At 47.9% G+C, this 22,006-nt stretch overlaps 1 protein-coding gene across 1 annotated transcript in view; it reads right to left on the minus strand.

The window, feature by feature from the left end:
- LOC123324574 (maestro heat-like repeat family member 5) overlaps positions 1 to 22,006 on the minus strand; it is a 75,481-nt gene that overhangs the window by 49,400 nt on the left and 4,075 nt on the right. The window contains exons 2-6 of the mRNA XM_044914358.1: positions 16,166 to 16,347; positions 14,571 to 14,716; positions 13,199 to 13,327; positions 9,160 to 9,319; positions 7,550 to 7,602 (exon numbers count right to left, since the gene is read on the minus strand). Of these exons, the coding sequence (XP_044770293.1) occupies positions 7,550 to 7,602; positions 9,160 to 9,319; positions 13,199 to 13,327; positions 14,571 to 14,716; positions 16,166 to 16,347 (670 nt within the window). The remainder of the gene's footprint in view (positions 1 to 7,549; positions 7,603 to 9,159; positions 9,320 to 13,198; positions 13,328 to 14,570; positions 14,717 to 16,165; positions 16,348 to 22,006) is intronic.

Below are 22,006 nucleotides of genomic sequence, written 5' to 3' on the forward strand. Positions count from 1 at the left end.
CTGCTCAGGAGAGACCTTTCTAAATTCAAAGGGCTAATATGTTTTGCCTCCATTGGAGACCTTGCCTTAGAATTTCCTGACCAACCCGAAACTTTTGTGTTCTTTACTATCTGTCCTTGACATAGACGAGGAGGAATTTCAACAATTCAGGCCCACCTAACCATTAAGTCCCTCAATTTATTACTGAGGTGCCTGAAAATCTGTGGGCCACCTCTAAAATTGACACTGGGAGAGTAAAAGTAAAGAGCCTCTAAAGATTCACATAGACATAGTACACTTCTTCCCAAATTGCCTCGACACCCACTGGAGCCCGAGGCCAAACAAGGCCTCACGCCAACAGGAGACAGACCTGACCGCCCAGGGGCCGATCGTGCCCTGCACCGGCCCTGGAACAGACCATCTTGCCCGTCCAGAAACCTAATGGACAGGATGGTGATTTGTCCAGGACCGAGAGCCACTAATAAGACAGTTGTTCTCTCTTTCCCAGAAGTTCCAAACCCGGACCCCCTTCTGAGAGAATCTCAAGCCCAGCACAGAGCCCGAGGTAGGACTCCATCTCACAATCCTGAGATCATGACCTGAGCCAAAATCAAGAGTCTCAAGCCCAGCACAGAGCCCGAGGTAGGACTCCATCTCACAACCCTGAGATCATGACCTGAGCCAAAATCAAGCGTCTCAAGCCCAGCACAGAGCCCGAGGTAGGACTCCATCTCTCTCCCTCTGCCCTTCCCCCCCCCCCCAAAAAATGGTGGGCTTTGTTCAGTCTCTTCCATTGTCCCTGGACCCCAACAGCCAATATCTGTTTGCCTTGACTTGGAACAATCGACAATATACCTGGACGGTCATGCCTCAGGGGTCTCATTTGTCCTGAGTGCCCCACCGAGAGTGGAACACCCTACATCCCTGGGAAATCGAGCCTCTACAGCATGGGGACAGCCTCCTGCTGTGCTCAGCTCCTGACGAGATGTCCATGATGGATTCTGTGTGTTTGCTGCAACACTCAGCTGCAAAGGGGCATCAGATCTCTAAAGAGAAGTCACGATGATCTCCAGGTACTTCTCATCACCCAGGTCATAACCCATGTGCTGAAGGGATCCAGGTGTCTAGCCCCAGGAAGGATCAAGCTAATCAGAGAATGTCCTAGGCCCACGACTGACTAAGCAGTAGCTTTGCGTATTTCGAGGCCGGCTGGTTATCGCGGACCATGGGCTCCTAATTTTTTTCCGTTGGCTTCGCCATGCTATGAACTTACTAAAATTCAAGTCCCTGAACCCACTCCTTGGGGGGGGTAAGCACAAGCAGCCTTTATAGGACTAAAACCAGCCGTGCAGGAACCAGCTGCCTCAGGCCCACCTAACCATTCCAATCTTTCCCCTCGTTTGTGTAGAAGACAGACAGTCAAGCCCCGGGGATGCTCACGTACACGCGGCGGGAAACCCCGGCCTACTGCGTGTTCCGGCTTGCACCCTGGTTCTGGCGCCCGGGCCCACGCCAGCTGCCCAACGGCTCCCGCCGGGGCTGCCAAGTGAGTAGAAGCCTCGGTAGATGTAATCCTAGGAAATGAGGCTTATTTGCAAACTGCACATCGCGTCCCGAGTTTCGTGACTCTGAACTGACTCACTGTTTCTCTGCAGCAGACTCACCTCCTGTGAGAGCCTTCTGCTTTCTCCACCCAAGCGGCATCTCACACACTGCAGCGTTGTTCATCCCCCGTGTTATGACCTCCACCTGCTGAGGCGAGCCCTATGCTGGCGAGGTCATCATGGCCCGTTTTGTGACGCCGCGTCCTGTTTTACAAGACGCACCTGTGACTAATCCTGATCTAACTTTGTTTGTTGATGGGTCCTGCTGTACAAGGGGAAAAGGACATTTCCAAGCTGCTGATGCTGTGACTGCCGGGTAGGAGCTGCTCAGGAGGGGGAGCCTCGAGCAAGCTAAATCCACCCACTGGGCAGGACTCCCAGGCCCTTGTCCCAGCGTGCAGTGACCAGAAGGACGAACTGGTAATAGTCACACTCTCAGCAGTTCTGCTTGCAGGGCCGTCCATGATGTGGGATGTGGCGGAGACAGACAGGTTTCCTTACGTCCTCGGAGAACCCAATCAAAGTGGACACCAAGTAAACGAGCTCTTTGCTGCTATTCCCTTCCCTTCTGAAATCGCCGTCATCACAACTGAGACTCACGCTGGAAGGACTGAGCCTGCGCCTTGGGAAGCGCCGGCTGTCCTCGCGGAAAGGCAGCGGCCACGCCGTCTCTAAAGGCTGAATCCATTCTGCCTCTGCAAAAAATGACCTCTCACTGCCAGATGTTTGCCATCCTGAAACATGGCAGCAGTCTGCTTTTGAACCCAAGACACCATGGCGGGTGAATGATGGTTTGCAAACTCGGTGAACAGTTGCGGCCGTGGGCAACCCAAGAGGGCCTCCTGGTCCTTCCTGGCTCCCTGGCAAACCCCATTTTGGGGGGTTTTTACATTCCTTAATCCACCACGGTGCATTTAAGATGACTCAAAATACGAATACACATCGGAGGGAGAACTTCTACAAAATTTCAAAAACGGTCTACCATCAGCGTCTGACCTGTTGGGTCCATAATCCCAGGGGAACTAATTTTGTTCCCGGAGGCCTCCTTCCGGATGCTTTGAGCACCTGTGGCTGGACCTTGTCCACCACCACGTGGCATGGGTTATCGACATGTCCTTGCTACTGGATGCTGTTTTCTGGATGGGTTGAAGCCTTTCCCTGCTGCAGGGCCCATGCCTTCACAGTGACAAAGAAACTGTTGGAATACGTGTTTCCCCCTTGGGGTGTACCTCCCACCATCTCCAGGGATGTAGCACGCGCTGCACGGGGAGATCACGTGAGCCTTGACCACTTGGGATTCCCCTGCTCATAGTCATCACAGCAACAACCCTGGTGTGCTCACCAAGCCAATGACCTCCCCAAGACTGGAACACCAGGAAAGAAACGAAGACAGATGGCGACCAACGTGAAGGCTGTGAACTTGAAGTCCTGGCCTGTGGCTATCACAGAGATTTAGCAAACACCCCACAACCTGTGAGTGTCACACAGGGTGGACAGAGGTGGCGGGAACCTCACAGCAATGGTGGGGGTGGCTCGAATGCCTTGGCTTCTGACCACTTCTCTCATTAAGCTGCGAGTCTCACCCAAAGGGGGCCACTGTTAAAAGAGAGACACAAGAGGCCCCACATGGAGCCACCTGTGCTAAGTCCATATCACCAAAACAAGGCACAGCACCTCACCTGGCTGCAGCGTCCGCTTCCCCCAGGCCTGTGACCTGCGGTCCCTCTGGGATTTCCTGGTTAGCAGGGGCGAGGTAGACGCCTGGTAGAACCCTGCCGGCCCCCAAGGAAAGGTGACATACCCTGCTCCTTCCTGGTCCCTGCCTCTGCCACCTATAAATTCTCCCATGTGAGCAGACCTTTGCAGTCTCCTTCTAGGCACCAGATGGGATGCAGCCCGATTCACGAAATCACTGAATAAAGCCAATTGAGCTTTACGTTTACCCAATTTTTTTTTTTAAACAATGGTAGATCTTGCAATCAGGTGCTGTAATTCTTGCAACTTTCTCCTTTTTTTCAAGATTGTTTTGGCTATTCTAGGTCCTGTGAAATTTCCATGTAAAATTTTAATTTTTATTTAAAATTTTCATTAAATGAAAATTTTGTAGTTTGATAGGCATTACGCTGAATCTATCAATCGATTTTGGGAGAAGTGGCATCTTACCGTTGCTGAGTCTTCTTATTCATGAACATCCCACATCTCTACTTGTGTAGGCTTTCTTTAATTGCTTTCTACACTGTTTTGTGAGCATCTTGCAGATATTTTGTTAAATGTGTCTTTGCATCTTTTATGTTTTAATGTCGCTATGTCACCGTTTTTTTATTTTTTATTTTTTTAAAGATTTTATTTATTTATTTGACAGAGAGATAGAGAGAGAACAAGTAGGCAGAGAGGCAGGCAGAGGGAGAGGGAGAAGCAGGCTTCCCACGGAGCAGGGAGCCCGATGCGGGGCTCGATCCCAGGACCCCAGGATCATGACCTGAGCCAAAGGCAGCCGCTTAACCAACTGAGCCACCCAGGTGCCCCTGTCACTGTTTTTTTAAACTTTATTTTCCAATTGTTTGTTGCTAGTCTAAACATTCAGTAGTCTTCTACATATTGATCTCATATTTTGAGATCTTGCTAATTTCTACTTGCAATGAACAGCTGTAGTGTTTGTTAAGCTTCTGTAAGGTTTTCTGTATATGCAACCACATTGTCTGCAAAGAAACTTAGTTTTACTTTTTCTGCGGCAAGCCGTATGTCTTTCCCTGCCTTTTCTGACCTTCTTACACTGGTTAGGAACTGCGGTGCAATGTGGACAAGGAGTGCGGGAGTGGTTCTGATTTTCAGTAGGAATGTGCTCAGTTGGTCATCTTTAGGTATATAGGTTCTCCAGAGATGTCAGTTTCCTCCTACTCCTACTTTGAGGGCCATTATCATTATGATATTGTGATTTATAACAAGAGATATATATTTGCTCTTCATCCCATTTCTGGCAGAGTCCCTAAAACCTTTGGGATTTCCTAAGTGATAAGAAAGATGAAGGTGTCTTCTGTTTTCATTCAAGCCTCTTGTAACCACACCTGAGTTTATGCGGATGTGGTCACTTTTGGAGAGCCCATACGTAGGTAACCACAAGACGGGGGCTGGTGGCCGGGGAGCCGACCATGATTAGATGGTTGGAACTTTTGGTCCCACCCCCAACCTCCAGGGAGGAGAGCGGGGCTGCATATTGATCTCATTACCAATGCCCAACAATTTCCTCAGTCATGCCTAGTAACGAAGACTCCATAAACATGCAACAGGACTGGGGTCCAGGAGCTTCCATGTTGGTGCTGATGTGGGGAGAATGGCTCACCTGGAGAGACACGGAGGCTCCATGCCCTTTCCCACACCAGACCCTGTGCGTCGCTGGCTGGTCTGGCGTTAGATCCTCTTACATTAAACCAGTGATCCAGTGAGTGAAATGTTCTCTGAGTTCTGTGAGCTGCTCTGGCAGATGAATCAAACCCATGGCAGGGGGCGTGGGAACCTCCTGTCTGGAGCTGGTTGGTCAGAAGCATAGGTCACAAGATCGGCTTGCGGTTGGCATCTGAAGTGGGGGCGTCTCGTGGGACAGAGCCCTCCACCTGTGGGTCTGATGCTGTCTCCAGGTCATGTCAGAGTTGAGATGACACCCCGTCAGGGTCCACTGAGAACTGGAGATTCACTTGGTGGGAAAACACACATCGAATCACAAGTAGATGTTGCCTGTTGTCAAATGCTTTCCCCTCATTGAGATGGCGATAATTTCCGTACTTTATTCTCTGAACGTATTGAATGGCACTTACTGTTCACAAGTTAAACTGACCTCATGTCCCTGGGGTAAACCCCCCTTCATCATGGTGTATTATCTTTTTTTGTATTTGGCTGGATTCCTTTTGCGGATATTTTATTAAGGACTTTTGACTTAAGGTCATGAAGGGTGTTGGTCTGTAGTTTTCCATAACGTCTTCGTCTGGCTTTGATATCAGGGTTGTGCTGGCCTCATAACGTGATTTGGGAGGTGTTCCTTCTCCTATTTTTCTGAGAGAATTTGTAGAGAATTGATAGTATTTATTCCTTAACTATGTGATGGAATTAACCTGTGAAGTATCTGGGCCTGGAGTTTTCTTTGTGAGAAGGTTTATAATTATGATTCAAATTTCTCTGATACAAGACTGCTCAGATTTTCTGTTTCTTCTGTGATAGTTTGGTAGTTTGTGTTTTTCAGGGACTTTGTCTATTCAATCTAAACTGCTTAATTTATTGGAATCATATTTTATTATTACTGTCCCATGCTTAACGGATGCGTTGCGATATTCCTTCTGTTCTGAGAGGGGCATTTTGTGTTTTTAATTTTTTTGGTCAGGCTGTCAAAGAGTTTATCATTTTATCAAACTTTTTGAATAACTTACTGTTGGGTTTATTCACTGTTTTTTTGTCGCTTTAAAAAATTTCTTTGATTTGTACGCTAGGTTTTATTATTTCCTTCCTTCTTACTTACTTTGGGTTTAATTTGTACCTTTTTGGATAGCTTTTTAGATAATAGATTTTATACCTTTCTTTTCTTTTTTTTATTATTTTTTATTATTTTTTTTAAAGATTTTATTTATTTGAGAGAGAGAGAACGAGAGACAGAGAGCACGAGAGGGAAGAGGGCAGAGGGAGAAGCAGACTCCCCGCCAAGCAAGGAGCCCGACGTGGGACTCGATCCTGGGACTCCAGGATCACGACCCGAGCCGAAGGCAGTCGCTTAACCGACTGAGCCACCCAGGCGCCCCTATACCTTTCTTTTCTAATATAGGCATTAAAAACACAAATTTCCTCCTGAGGTTGTTTTCTGTTGAACCCCACAGATTCTCATAAGCTGTGTTTTCATGATGGTTCAGTTCAAAGTATTTTCTACTTTCTCTTGCGACTTCTTCTTTGACCCATGGGTTATTTAGAAGTGTAGTGTCTAATTTTCAAATATTTGGAGTTTTTCCAGATACATTTTTGCTATTGATCTCTGATTTACATTCTGGTCAGACAATGTACTCTGTTTGATTTCAATCTTTTTAAATTTGCTGAAACTTGATTACGGCCCAGCAAACGACCTGTCTTGGTGAATGTTCTATTTACATTTGAAAGAAATGTCAATTAGATCAATTTGGTTGATTATGTTGTTCAAGGCTTCTCTATCCTTAGTGATTTTTCGTCTTATTTTTCTATTAATTACCCGTATTTCTGCCGCCCTGGTATTATTTCTACCAGATGCCGCTTGTTACAGCGGTCCTGCTGCCACTATTATTAGTAACTGAAAATATTAACCAGCATTTAACAAGGGCCTCTCGCGTACCGAGCACAGCGACAAGCACTTTGTGTGGATTACGTCCTGTAGTCCTCACAACAAACATTTGAGCAAGGTATTTTTATCCCCAGTGGACAGACCAGGAAACTAAGGAACAGAGAGGCAAAGTAGGCCACCCAGGTCACACAGCTGTGGTTGGTTGAATCTGGACTCGAACCTAGGTCTGCCAGGGGGCCCATGTCTCTTCTCCCAGCCACAGGAGCCCCTCACATGGGTGTGTGGTCAGAGGGGGGTCTGCATGACACCACTCCTTGGCTGTGGCCGCACCGTCCACTCCGGCCTGCTTCCTCCCTCCCTGGTCTCAGATGTGGTCTCTGCATGCTCTCTGGCCCCTCGGTTGTGAATCCAGCACCCAGCATGGGAAGGAAGGGCCTTGTCTGGCTGGACACCTGCTCTGCACCAGGCATCTAGAGACCAAGATTCAACTCCCAACTCCCCCAGGGACCAGCCCCATGAGTCCTTTCCCCTCCAAGCCTGTTTGCTCATCTGCACCCGTGGGGCTTCTCTCTCCTTCCCCTCCCCCACCCCCACCTCCCAGGGCGAGCAGGTACCCGGCTCCCCCGTTGCCCCCATCATCCCCGCAGGAGGCCGCAGTGGCTGGGCTCGTCCCTACCTGGGCCAGCTGCTCTTCCCAGCATGCCTTCTCTCCCTGGTTGAAGATTGCCTCTGTGGGACAGAAGGGCGTCGCTGGAGGCCAGGTCTGACGTCCACACCAGGGCTGGATCTCAGGCTCCTTCTCCGCCAGCCCTTGGGCACTGGGCTGAGTCTGGGTGAGTCCTGCCTCTGTTTTTCCTGGCTTCGTGAGGGCAGTGAGCTGGGCTTGGGCTCGGGGTCTGGATAGCTGGGCTGCCAGCTGTGGCCTGGCCGCCCCTCCTGTGTGACTTCAGGTGGGCCATGTTGCCTCTCGGGGCCTCAGGCTCTCTGACAGTGAATGGAGGGGGCCATTTGGAATGTGCTAGAATCCCCTTGAGGGTGGGGAAATGAGGCTCGGAGAGGGGCGTGTTGTGAGAACGGAAAGCTTTTGTGGAACTTTGGAAATTCAACCTCAGAGGGAGGGCTGCTTTGGGGATGGCCCTGGGGGTCTCAGAGCTGACCTGGGCACAGAGGGACCTCTACCCAGCTTGCCAGTCCTGGGCAGGATGTACGAAGCCGAGTTAAGCTGGGGCCTGCCTCCTCCCAGCCTCAGAGCCCAGACTCCCAAGCTCAGCCTCTGAGGCTTCTCCCGCTGGACCGGGCCCCCCTGTAGATGGCTGGCCGCTACACCCATTTCCTCCCACCGCCCCAACCTCCCGCTGAGGCCCTGAGGGTACACACACCATTCCCTCCTCAAACTCCTACACATTCCTCAAGGCATGGCTCAGGCTTGGCTGCCTCCTTCAGGAAGCCCTCCCTGATGGCCACTGGAGCGGCCCAGTACCTGCTGGGGGCAGCAGTGTGCTCAGCTCACACTTGTGAATGAACGGTGCCTGAATGAGAGCTGGCGTCTGCTTCCCTCGTGAGGCCGTGAGCTCCTGAGGGCAGCGAGCCCGGCACAGGGCAGGTGCGCAGCCAGAGTTGGTTGTTTTGCATTAGCTAAACACTGTCCCTGGCAAGACGCCTCCCTCAGGGTCCTCGGAGACCCCACTGTCCAGGGTGGCCTTCCCGTGGCTCAGGGGCGGTGCTGCTGTGGAAGCACTGCGACGTAGATGCCACAGGCCTGTGACGTGCTCCCAGGTGGCTCTGGGCCCCTCACACTGCTTCTCAGAGCTTGGCTTCCTTGTCTGCTAGTGAGGAGGAGCGCCCGCCTGCCTCAGTGACCAAGGGACAGGCCTGTGCGGCAGTGCGCGGGCCTCACACCCATCCTGGGCCACCTCCAGAGCCTCCTTGCTCTGTCCTGCTTCTGTCCGGGCCGCTGTGGAAATGCTCGCCGCGGGAGCATGGGCCAGTGGGGACCAGCAGCACAGCGGGCGGGCCGGAGGTCTCCTTTCGCGGGGGTCCTGATGTGGCCTGGGTGGGGGGCTATGGGGAGGCTCGGACCACAGCCCATTGCCCCTGGCACGGACATGCTTCACTGCTGTGTCCCTGATGCCTGGCTCTGCATTCGTCCCCCAGGTCAACAGTCTCGCCGAGCCCCCTTCTGCCTCTTTCCCTGTGATGTGCCCCGCCGCTGCCCTGGGGAGCCGGCGGGCAGAGGGTGACCACGGCGAGGCTGGGGGTGCCTCAGGCCCCTAGGGCAGGACATACCGCTAGAGGTCAGGATGCCCATCACATAGAGGAGGCTGCGGTGCGGGAAGACGCCCGTCAGGACCTCGGTCTCCAGGTGCTGGGCCACCACCTGCCACGAGTGCCTGCAGATGGCCAGCAGCACGTTGCTGGCCGCGTCCTGGTACACCTCTTCCATCTCCTGGAGGGCGGGAGGCGCGAAGGAAGAGTGGGCACCTGGACAAAGCTTTGGCATTTCACACACAGGGTCGGGCTTGGTGGGCAGGGCAGCTGTTGTCAACCCAGTTTTTGGTTAGGAAACTGAGGCCAAGATAGCCCAATACACACGGGGCAGGTGAAGCGCGGGCTCCACCCCAGGCCTTAGAGCTTCCTGTGACTCTCACATCCCTGGTCCTCCTACCGTTCCGGAAACCCACTGTGCTTCCTGCGCTGCTCCGGCCCACCTGTCTATCCGCTGCTTGTCCCGTTTTAAAGCCCGGCCCCCGGGGGCCACACTCAGGAGATGTGGCCTGAAGGCTCCTGTCAACGTCGCCTCTTTGCCTGAGCTCCTGGCGGCTCGGAACAATGTCACGGCCTCTTTCGCACCGTGAATTCCGAGCCCCAGTCTATGCTTCTGTGTCCCGAGGAGGTGGGGTGTCGGCTGCTGGGGGCAGAGGCCCGCCCACCACGGTCTGGTGAAGCGGTGGCCGCAGGCACAGCGGAGCCCGGCCCCGTGTGGCCATACCTGCTCTAGTTTCGGGTTCCTCTTTTCTCCGGTTCTTGGTAGGAGCCACAGGTGATTTCTGTGGCTGCTGGTGTGAGGGAGATGCCACAGGGTCATCGCCGGGCCGAGGCCAGGGGTCCGGCCCGTGTTTGGGGGCATCTGAAAGCGAGGGGGTCTACAGTCCCTCCCTGAACGCCCTGTGATGTTGTTGGAATCCTCATATGAAGTCATTCCGTCGTTTATAATTTACTCCAAGTTTCCATACGAGGGCTTCTTGTTAAGGTGGTGGGTTGAAGCCAATTTTGCTCTTTCAAAACAACACCTCACTCAACGACATTTAGGAGATGATTTGAAAAGGACGATAGTATCCACGTTCTGGCAGCTGGAGAGCCGATGAGTGAGAGGTAACGGGGCTGAGCACGAGCCCATGTGGCAGGGTCTCTGCCACCTCTGCAGCGAGCGGGACCGGGGAGGGTGCGACGGTTTAAGAGGGAGGCAGGTGCCCGAGGCTCTGCCCACTCCGCACACCTGCAGGGTCCAGCAAAGTCCAGAGGCTCGGTCTCCGGAGGGGGCAGGCACGGGTCTGTGGTGGGAGGCCAGGTCCTCCACAGTTCTGTCGGGGGCCTTTCCCTCTGGCCATACACTGTGTTAGGGTCTTTTCTGGGAAATCTGGGCAGCCCAGGACAAAAGTCATGGAGGTCAGCAAAGGTGCTGGGCAGCGGTGGGCTCACTGGTACTCTACAGTGGACCCCGAATCCCACCACCTGCCCATGTGTTCAGAGCTCCCTATCAGCACTAACCATGGGCAGGCAGCCACACTGGAGAAGCCTCGGGTGTGGGAGACGAAAACCACCACCACACACCCGACAAAACCCAGAAAACAGCTCCTTGGAGGAAATACAGGCCAAACAGAGAAATGAAAACTTCAAGTGAAGCTGTGTCTTTAACATCCTGAGAGATAAGAGGAGGTATTGCATCCACAAAAGCTATAAACAGCATGATGCGAAAAGGAACATTCTGGGGACAAAATCAAGATCGCAAGAGAGTCGAAGGCACAAGGAGCAGAGCCGGAAACGCAATAGGAAGTCTGGGAGACAAAGAGTCTTCAGAGAGCAGAATAGAGGGCGGGGAGCTGCTCGAGGAGAGAACAAATGAGAATATTGGGGACCACCGAGCAGCCCGCAATGGCGTGTCAGACGTCCCTGAAGCTTTGGGCAGAGAAACCCAGGAGGTGAGACCATCAGTGGATTAAGTGAGGAATGTTCCAGAAGCAAAGGGCCCAAGCAGCCAGACTGCAGGAGGCAGGGCGGGAAGGCATGGTGGCTGGGACAGACCCAGAGCGAGGCGCCCTTGGGGAGCTGCAGAGCGTGCAGACACAGGGAAGATGCTGCACGCCTGTCAGCAGGAAGGTGCGGGCGGCCAAAGGTCTAATGTCCAGAATGGCTTTGGAGTCTACGGCGGCACCAGGGGCAGCGGGGAGACCACGGATACTATTGCCAAGATGACAGTGATCTTGTCGAATGGGAAAGTACTGAGCTGCAAAGCAAACCAAAAGTTTATTTGGGATCTTTGGGAATCCCAATAGGGGAGACACAGATTCAGCAGGTAACGGAAATGTGCTTGGCGTTGGGGAGGAGAAAGAGCTTATAAAGGCAAAACCTGCAGGTTCATAGAAGCCGTTTGAAAGAATTATGATTGGTGTAGGCAAAACTAATTAACCTTGGTCTACACAGGATAAGTCACTATGCTGGTTGCTAGGCCGGCGTTCAGGGAAATAAGCCTCATTCTGGGAAATGCAACACGACATGGCCGTTTGCGGTCAGCTCAGCCTGAAGTTCACACTCATCCAGGTGTGGATGTGCATGAGACCCACCTCCCTGGTGGCCTTCGGCACCACCCTGACCGTCCTGACTTCATTTCAGATGTTTCTGTCCACGGTCTTCAACACAGAGTCCAGGGTGAACCAGAACAGACAGATTTCCAGAAATGCCTGGTCTCAAGCCGTACTTCCCAAACACACGTTTTCAAGAAGGTGCCGGAGGGTGTGTGCCTCCAAAGCAAGAGAGCGAGCCAGAAAAGAGGAAGGCCTGGGGTCTCCGAGACGCCGTCCCCGGCTGGGATGGGCTATGGGGTCCCAGATTGGGCTTTGGACACCAAGATGACAGCAGACGCGCTCGGCTGGCTGGGACCTGGGTGATGACGTGCCTGTTCTCCCCTGTGAGTCCTGGACCAGCTCGTGGTACCTACAGAAGTGCTCGCACCGGCCCACGCTGGAGAGCTGGTGGTGGGCGGTGGCGTGTGCGGAAGCAGGCGGTGCCCTGCCTCGGAGGGGCTCTTGTCCACCTGCAGGGAGGCTGAACCAGGCCACCACCCAGACGCTGGTGGGCTCTGCTTGTCTTGCAGCCCTCAACAGCCTGGGTCACCACTGCCCCTCTCTCTTACCACTGGTCTGTCGACTATTTGTAGGTGCCTTGCATTTTAAAAATATGGCTGGCATGCCTTACACGATGACTTAAATTTAAAAAAAGGTACAGATTTTTAGAACACAAATACACTGGCTATGAACTTTGTTCCTGTTTTTCTCTGATATCCATACTGGAAGGGTCTACAGACTTCTTTGTGGGGAGCACGGAGACTGGTCATGTTGGCCATTTACCAGCTGGTTAACTGCTGCAAGCAAGTCTCTTAGACGGCCGGAGCCTCGGCCCCTCTGTCTGGGGGTCATGTATACGGATTCCCACTTCATGGAGTGCCAAGGCTCAGCCCTGTGGTGACAAGTCACGTCCACCGTGGGGCAACCCTGGGCTAGTCTGCCTAAATAAGAGCTACCAGCCCTCCAGGCCCTGGAGCCGAAGTCCCCAAGGCCGTTGGCAGGCCTGGGGCAGGTCGGGGGACCACATCCTGAGGTGGGCGGGTAGGAGTGGTGTGGTCTCCAGCAGGCGGGACCCAGGAGGCGGCCGCAGAGGTGGAGTTAAGCCTGGAGAATGGGTGGGACTCGTAGGAGGGCTTCAGAGGCTGGGTGTGGGCAGCCGCCGTGGGAATGGTAAAACAGGTGGTGGTGGGGGGGGCCAGGGCAGAGACTTCCAGGAAAGGGCGCTAAATTACTGCTGACATTCGGTGCTTCCACTTATGGGCCCTGTAGACTCAGATAAGCAATGAGCTCTCTGAATCTCACCTTTCTCAACTGTAAAATGGGCACATGAGGTTGTCCCTCTGAAGGGGCTGGTGGTAAGAAAATGAAAAGGACAGAGATCACTTGGTCAACCACAGGACTGGGCACCCCCACCATTATTTGGATGCTGGGGGCAGCAGCCTGTGTTCCCAGAAGTGGCCTATTTGCTGGGATGGGAGGCACACCGTGGACTTGGTCATGTTTTCCAGGGCCAGCTGCATGAACGACTTCTCCCAGGCCTCCTCCAGGGAGTCGCTGGCTTCAATGACGGCCTCCAGGACATGGAACAGCCGGAACCTGTGGCGGGAGGAGATCTGTGGGTGGCAGAGTGGGCAGAGGTTCAGAGGCACGTTGGGTCTGGTCACATGGGGAGTGGCCACCAGTGAAAGCCTAGGCGTGGGGAGGCTGAGGAGGCCAGAGGGAGAGGGAGAGGACAAATGGAGGCACTTGGCCATTTGTCCAATAACCATTTAGTGAACATGCATTATGTGCAGTCCTTGAACTAGGTTCTAGAGAGACAGATGAATCAAAGTTTGTCTCTATCCTCCGAAACTGCTATGGGATTTTATTTATTTATTTATTTATTTATTTATTTATTATTATTATTAAAAAAATTTTTTTTAAAGATTTTATTTATTTGACAGAGAGAGACAGCTAGAGCAGGAACACAAGCAGGGGGAGTGGGAGAGGGTGAAGCAGGCTTCCCGCGGAGCATGGAGCCCGATGCGGGGCTCGATCCCAGGACCCTGGGATCATGACCTGAGCCAAAGGCAGATGCGTAACGACTGAGCCACCCAGGCGCCCCTGTTACGGGATTTTAAAAGCATTCTGCCTCTACAGTCAGTTCATTCATTCATTTTTTAAAAAAGATTTTATAGAGTGAGCGAAAGTGAGAGAGATCACAGAGGGAGAGAGAGAAGCAGGTTCCCTGGTTGAGAGGAAAACCTGATGCAGGGCTTGATCCCAGGACCCTGGGATCACGACCTGAGCCAAAGGCAGGCGCTTAACCAACTGAGCCACCCAGGTGCCCCCATTCATTCATTTATTTATTCATTCATTTATTCACCCATTCATTAAAACTTAATCAGATCTTCCTGCTAATTATCCATCTGTCCATCTACCAACCTATCCAAACATCCATCCATCCATCCATCCACCCAACTATCCACCCATCCACCCATCTATCCATCTATTCAACCATCCACCCACCCACTTATCCATCCATCAATCTGTCCGTCCATCCATCCATCCATCCACCCACCCATCCACCTCTGCCACTTAATCGTTCTGTGACTTTAGGCAGATCACTTCCCTTTCCTAAGCCTGTTTTCTTATCTATGGGGATCATAATATCTATATCATGGGACTATTCTGAGGGTGGTCACACATGTTGGTCCAACTTCCTCCCTCCCCACTCAGCCTATTGGACATACGAGGAGATCAGCTTGCCCCAAATCATTTAGTTGTACCAAAGAGCCAGGATTTGAACTGGACTTGTGGTCTGGCCCTCCCCTTTGCTCCCCATGCAGTCCCTCCAATGGCCCAAGCAACTCCCACCTCAGGGTTGTCTACAAAGTAGTCATGGATGGTTTCCAGCACCAGGTTGGGGGCCCCATAAGCCATGTTCTTGATCTTCTTGATGATGTACTTCAGGTGGAGGGGGTCTGAACTATTCAGGTCTTGGAGCATCTTGAAGCAAATAGCTAAAGAAGATGGAAAAAGTGTGAGGGTTGATGTGATATGGGAAGGTTACATTGTGTCATCAGGAATAAGTGGATAGAGAAGGGGGTAGGGCCAGGAATGGGAAACAATGATCTGAAAATGAGGACTGAAGAACTGAACACATTGGGAATTCCTGGGCCTCCTGACTGTCCAAACAGTCCTCCTGGAGTTTGAGATAGGATAAGAAGCAGGAATGCAGGGTGACTGGGTGGCTCAGTTGGTTAAGCTGCTGCCTTCGGCTTAGGTCATGATCCCAAGGTCCTGGGATCGAGCCCCGCATCTGGCTCCCTGCTCAGGGGGAAGCCTGCTTCTCCCTCTCCCACTACCCCTGCTTGTGTTCCCTCTCTTGCTGTGTCTCTGTCAAATAAATAAAATCTTTAAAAAAAAAAAAGAAGCAGGAATGCATGAAGATTTCACACCCTTATATACCCATGCATATTTCCATCCATTCATTGATTCAACCACTTTTTCATGCATCCATTTATCCAATCATCTATCATCTACCTATCCATCGATCCATCTGTCCATCCACCCACACATTCATTCATATGTCTATTTGTCCATCAATTCAACTACCCATCCACCTGTCTGTCCATCCTTACATTCACCCATCAATCCATGCATTAATAAGTGTATCCATCCATCCATCTGTCACCCATCTGCTCATAAATTTATCTACTTGTCCATCCACCCATCCATTCATAAGTTTATTCATCCATCCATCTCACATCCATTCAAATTAGCCATCCATCCCTCTGTCCCTCTATCTATTCTTCCCTTCACCCCTTCACCTTCTATCTAGTCATTCAACATTCAGTGATGTTCCCTCTGTGTCGTCATAGGTCTGTGAGTGAGGGCTCAAAGAAGAGTCAGGGCCCAGCTCAGTTCTGAAGGAGCCTCCAATCCATGGGAGCCCTACCCACTATCAGTGGACTTTGGTCCTATAGTTGTATAAAAGGCCCTGGGCACACAGCGAGGGGAGGGGCAAAACATTCCAACAAAGAGGGAGGGACATTTAGGACTGGCTACTCAGAGGAGGTGGCAATTTAACTTTGCCTAGAAGGATGAAGGCAAGTCATCCTTTGAATGAGGAGATAAGCATTCCTGTGAGAGGACCAGGCCAAGGTTGAGGTCCTAAGGTGGGAAAAGGTGTGGGAAGAAAGTGGAAGGTGAAGTGTGAGGGAGGGAGGGAATTTTTGGGCTTTGGATGGTGCCTCAGGAGGCATGAAGAGACCAAGGAGGGTGTGTAGGGCTCTCTGCTGAAAGCCTCGCTATGTCCACAAGGTCCTTGACATCCCCAAGATCCCACCAGTGTGGATTCCTTCTGGTCCTCATCCCCAGGACTTTTTTGAGTGGAGGCACCTGATAGGGTCTGCTGGAACCTGACCACGCCATCTCCACCCTGCCAGAGTCCCAGGGCTGGTGATCACCTGCATTATAGGCTTCCTCCATGAACATCTTGTGCTCCTTGGGCACAAGAGCAGCCTGGCTGCTCTGTGACTTGCAGAGCAGGATGGTGGTGGGGTGTGCCTGTCTGTCCCTGTGGGCAGGGTCCTGAGGTACCTTCATGCAAGATAAGTCCTTTGTGGATCTGGAGACATGGGAGGAGAATCTGAAATGGAAAAGAGGTCCAGGGTGTGTGTGTATCTGGGCACCTTTTTGTGCATCCATGAATGCAAGCCCAGTAGACACTGAGAGCCATGTTGGTCAGGATCAGGCTTAGCAATGTCCTTCTGTGTGTCCACCTTTCTGTTCATTGGTCTGGCTGAATTCCAAGGGGGGAGTAGGGAAGGAGCCTGGAGGCCTCAAGGATATTGTTAAGTAGGCAGTATTGCCTGTGGGCCTGGAGAGGCCTGACTCCTAGCAAGTGCTGGTGGCACAGACATGACTGACAGGACCTGGAGGGCTCAGGGTATGGCGTCCCCAGCTCCAGCTCTTGCACTGATTTGGAGCAGCCAGTCTTTTCAGGACAAACATGAGAGTGCCCTGGGTACCCAGATGTCACTGAGGGGGTCTTTGAGAGAGGTCCAAGAGCTGCAGAGCAAGTGGGAGCAGGAGCCATGAAGATGGGTGCACTGGACCACATCCTCATCTGTGCCCCAGGCCCAACCGTCCTGGTGCTTGAGAACAATTATGTGTGCATGATGGAGACACTGAGAAGAGCTGTGTGGCAGGGGCAAGGAAGGACATCAGCCCTCACTTTTTCTTTTGCAAATGTGCGGACAGGATTCCCTCAGACCGTGCTCATTGCCAGAGGGGCCAAAAAAGGAGGCATCCTTCATTTTTGGGGTAGTGCCCAAGCTGTTTGTTTCACAACTTCCTCTTGGACCCTCCTGGCAGAAGTGGGTTCTGCTCTACTTGCTCTGGGACCTCATTTCTTGTTCACTCACAGTTCCCAGTTCCCAAGTACTGACCACGGGCATGGTGTATTCTTTCTAGCCACTAAGGATATAACTAAAGATATATGGATATCTAATGTCTGATATTAGTGGGTTTGTATATTTATTCCCCCAATTTTTGAGTTGTTTAAGGAAGGAGGGGGAATCTGGTCTTTGTTGCTCCATCTTTGAGGGAAGCACTGGTATTGTCTTCATCTTCTTCAGGACTTTGCGGTGTTTTCTGAGTTCAGTGGGGAACCACAGAGGTTTTTGAGTGACATGATCTGACATACATTTCTTATGTGGTAGAATAAATTAATGGGTAAATGTTAAAAGAGATGAACCACCTTCTAATATACCACATAATGTACCTATAGAATTTGTTGATGGTTTTTTGTCTTGTTCACTTTGAATAAAAAATTACCAGGCACACATGGCAGCAAGAAAATATGACCCCTAAGTAGGAGAAAAAAATTAATTGGTCAAAAGCAACACAGAAATTACACAAATGGTAGAATTAGTAGACAAGGACTTTAAATGTTATTGTAACAATATTCCACATGTTCAGTATGGTAGATTAAAACATAAGCATGCTAAGGAGAGACATGGAAAACATAAACAAGATGAAGAATACAATGTTTGAGATTAAGAATACACTGGATAAATTTAAGAGCAGATTAGACACAGTAGAAGCAAAGGTTAGTGAACTTGAAGATACTACAGCAGAAACTACCCCAAAATGGAACACAAATAGAAAAAAGACCAGAAAAAACGGAATAGAGCAATCAGTGAATTGTAGAACAACCTCAAAACAGTGTGTGTGTAATGTAAATCCTCACAGGAGAAGAAAGGGAGACAGAAAACAATATTTGAGGAAATAATATCTGAAGTTTCCAAATTAATAAAAACTAAAAATCCCACAGATCCAAGAAACTCAATGAACCTCAAGTGAAAGAAACATGAAGAAAATTAAACCAAATTACATTGAAATAAAATTGCCTAAAGCCAATGCTAAGAGGAAATTTTAAGAAAGAAAGCCAGAGAAAAGTCAGAGAAAGAAAGACACGTTATATGCAAAAGTATAAAGATAAGAGCAAGAGTATAGTTCTAGTCAGAAATAATGCAAGCAGGGTGCCTGGGTGGCTCAGTCATTAAGCGTCTGCCTTGGGCTCAGGTCATGATCTCGGGATCCTGGGATCGAACCCTACATCGGTCTCCTTGCTCTGTGGGGAGCCTGCTTCTCCTTCTCCCTCTGCCCCTGCTGTGTTCCTTCTCTGTCTCTCTCTCTCTGTCAAATAAAAAATAAAAAAAAACTTTTCAAAAAAAGAAATAATGCAAGCATTGGAGACATAGAGCAACATTTTAAAACACTAAGAGAAAAAAAAAACAAAAAAACACCTGGCGAGCTAGAATCCTATACTCAGAGAAAAAAAAATTAAAAACTGACGGTATAACCAAACCTTTATCATATGCACTAAAGCTGAAAGAATTCATAACCAGCAGACCTGCACCATAAGAAGTGTTTGAGGAAGTCTGTCAGGTGGAAGGAGAATAATACCAGATGGAAATATGGAAACACATAAAAGAACAGAGAACAGTGGAAATGGTAAATATGTAGGTGAATGTAAAATATTTTTTCTTATTTTTCAAGTTTAAAGTAAAAATACCAATGCTTTGTAGGGCCTATAGCAAATGTAGAAGTAAAATATATGTCAGCAATACCATAAAGGCCAGGAAAGGGAAATGGAAATAATATATTGTAAGATTCTTATACTATAAGTAGAGTGGCATAATATCACTTGAAGGTAGGCTGAGATATGGTAAATTTGTAAACTACAAGCCCTAAGCAATCACTAAAAAATCAGGGAGTCAACTAAAAATATATATAGCTAATAAGCCAACAAAAGACATAGAGGCAAAGAGGAAAAATAGAACAAAGAAGAGAAGAAAAAAAGTGAAAACAAATTGCAAGATGGTAGATTAAAACAAAATCATTTCAACAGTCACATTAAATGTAAATGATTTAACTATCTCAATCGAATAGCAGAGACTGTCACATTGAATAAAAAATCAAGACCCAAATATATGCTGCCTATAAGAAATACACTTGAAATATAATAGACACAAATCAATGAAAAATAAAAGATGAAAAAAGATATACCATGCTAACAATATTCTAAAGAAAACAGAAGTGGCTATGTTAATATTAGGAAAAGTATATTTTTGAGTGAATAATATAACCAGAGATAAAGAGAATCAGTTCATAATGATAAAGGGATCATTTGTCAAGATGACTTACAATTCTAAATGTTCATGCACCTAATAACAGAACTTCATAATATATAAAGTAAAAAAGATAGAACCAAAAGGAGAAATAGTTGAAGAATAATTGAATCATAGTTGAAGATTTCAGCATCCCTCTGTCAATAATTGATAGAACAAGAAGACAGATATAATCATTAAGGATATAAAAGACTTGATAATACTCTTGGCTAATGTAATCTAATTAGCATTTACAAAACTCTCCATCTAACAACAGAAGAACACACATTTTCTTCAAGTTCATGTGGAACATCTACCAAGATAGATCATATTGAGCCATAAAATAGTCTCAATAAGTTTAAAAGGATTCAGATCAAACAAAGCATACTCTTTGACCACAATAGAATGAAATTAGAAATCAATGACAGAAAGATAGATGGGAAATCCCCAAGTATTTTGAAAACTAAATAACAATTTTAAATAATGCATGGGTCAAGAAGAAATTAAAAAGAGAAAGTAAAAAGTATTTTGAACTGAAAGAAAATGAAAACACAACATACAAAAATGCATGAGATGCAGCTAAAGCAGTGCTTTGAGGGAAATTTATAGCATTAAAACTTACAGTATTAGAAAAGAATAGAAGTCTGAAATCAATGACCTAAGTTTCCATCTTAAAAACTAGGGGAAAAGGGGCAAATTAAGCCCAAAGAAGGAAAATAATAAAAAGTAGAGCAGAAATCAATGAAGTGGAAACAGAAAAACAATAGAGAAAATCAATGAAACCAAAAGCCAGCTTTTTGAAAAGATACATACATTTGAAAACTTCTATCAGGCTTTATTAGGGCAAAAAGAAAGAAGACACAAATTATTAATATAAAGAGGGAGAATAGGTACATCATTAAAAATCCTACCGACATTAAAATGATAGTGAGAGAGTATTATGAACAACTTGATGCCAATAAATTTGACAACCCAGATAAAATGAATTCCTTAGTCATAAAATAGCAAAGCTCAATCAAGAATAACTGAATAACCAGAATAGCCATTTGTCTATTATAAACATTGAATTTGTAGTTGAAGACCTTCCCACAAAGAAAACTTTAGGCCCAGGTGGCTTTACTCTTAAACTCTATCATTTAAGGAACAAATGATACCAATACTATAAAACTCTTCCAGAAAATTAAAGAGGGAACACTTCCTAACTCATTCAGTGAGGTGAACATTAGTGCCCTGATACCAAAACCAAAGAAACGCACTGCAAACTTTCTTAACATACGAATCCAAAATATACAGACATGCGTATCTACCATGACCAAGTGGGTCTTATCCTGGGCATGCAAGGCGGGTTGAGCAATCGAAAATCAGTCAATGTAAATTACCATATTGGTAGATGAATGAAGAAAATAATATAATCATCTCAGTAGATACAGAGAAAGCATTTGACAAAATTCAACATATATTCACAATAAAAACAAGAATTAAAGGAATTTCCTTAACCTGATTAAAAACATCTACAAAAATCCTATCGCTAATATTATACTTATTAATGGTGAAAGACTGAATGTTTTCCTCACATCATTGGGAATGAGGGAAGGGGATGTCTGTTTTCACCACTTCTTTTCAACATGGTACTGAGGGCTCAGTCAATACAAACAGGTAAGAAAAGAAATTAAAAGTGTGCAGACTGGAAAGGAAGAAAAAAGCTATCTCTACTTACAGAGGATGTTATCATCTAATTAGAAAATTCCAAAGAATCTACAAAAATCCTACTAGAACTGAACAGGGTATCTGGCAAATTTGCAAAAATAAAGTCAGGATGCAAAAATCAGTCATATTTCTCTATACTAGCAAAAAGCAATTGGGACTTGAAAATAAAAAGGTACCATATGCAGTAGCATTAAAGATCATGAGATATTTAGGTACACTAAGAAATAATTGCAAGGTCTATGAACTGTAAAATATAAACTAGCAATGAAATAAAGAAATAAAGAAAACTTTAATAAGTGAGAGATATACCACGTTCATGGATCAGAAGACTCAATATTGTTAAGATGTCAGTTTTGTAAAAATATCTCTAAATATTCAATGCAAAAAGTCCAGAAAAAGACTCACACATACAAGCCTCACTGACTTTAAAAAAAACTTAACTGTATTAATTTAAATTTTTAAAGTAGGCTCCACACCCAATGTGGGGCTTGAACTCACAACCATGAGATCAAGAGTTGCATGCTCTACCCACTGAGCCAACCAACTGTCCCAAAGCCAACTGATTTTTGATAAAAGTCAAAATAATTCTATTAAGAAAATGTATCCAACAAATAGCGTGCAATAACTGGATGTACACATGCAAAAATGTCCCCCAGTTTATGTTTCATGCTCTATCCAATAATTAATCAAGAGACATCGCAGACCTAAAAGCAAAACCTAGAATCTAAACTTCTCGAAGAAAATGTAGGAGAAAATCTTTGTGATTAAAGATTTCTTAGATGTGACACCCAAAGCACAATCCATAGAAGAAAAAATATTAAGCTGGATTTCATCAAAATTAAGAACTTCTTGAAAGACATCTAGAAAAAATGAACAGATAAGCTGTGGACCTGGAGGAAATATTTGCAAATCACATATCTGATA

This window comes from Neomonachus schauinslandi, chromosome 4, assembly GCF_002201575.2.
Source record: "Neomonachus schauinslandi chromosome 4, ASM220157v2, whole genome shotgun sequence".
NCBI lineage: Eukaryota > Metazoa > Chordata > Mammalia > Carnivora > Phocidae > Neomonachus > Neomonachus schauinslandi.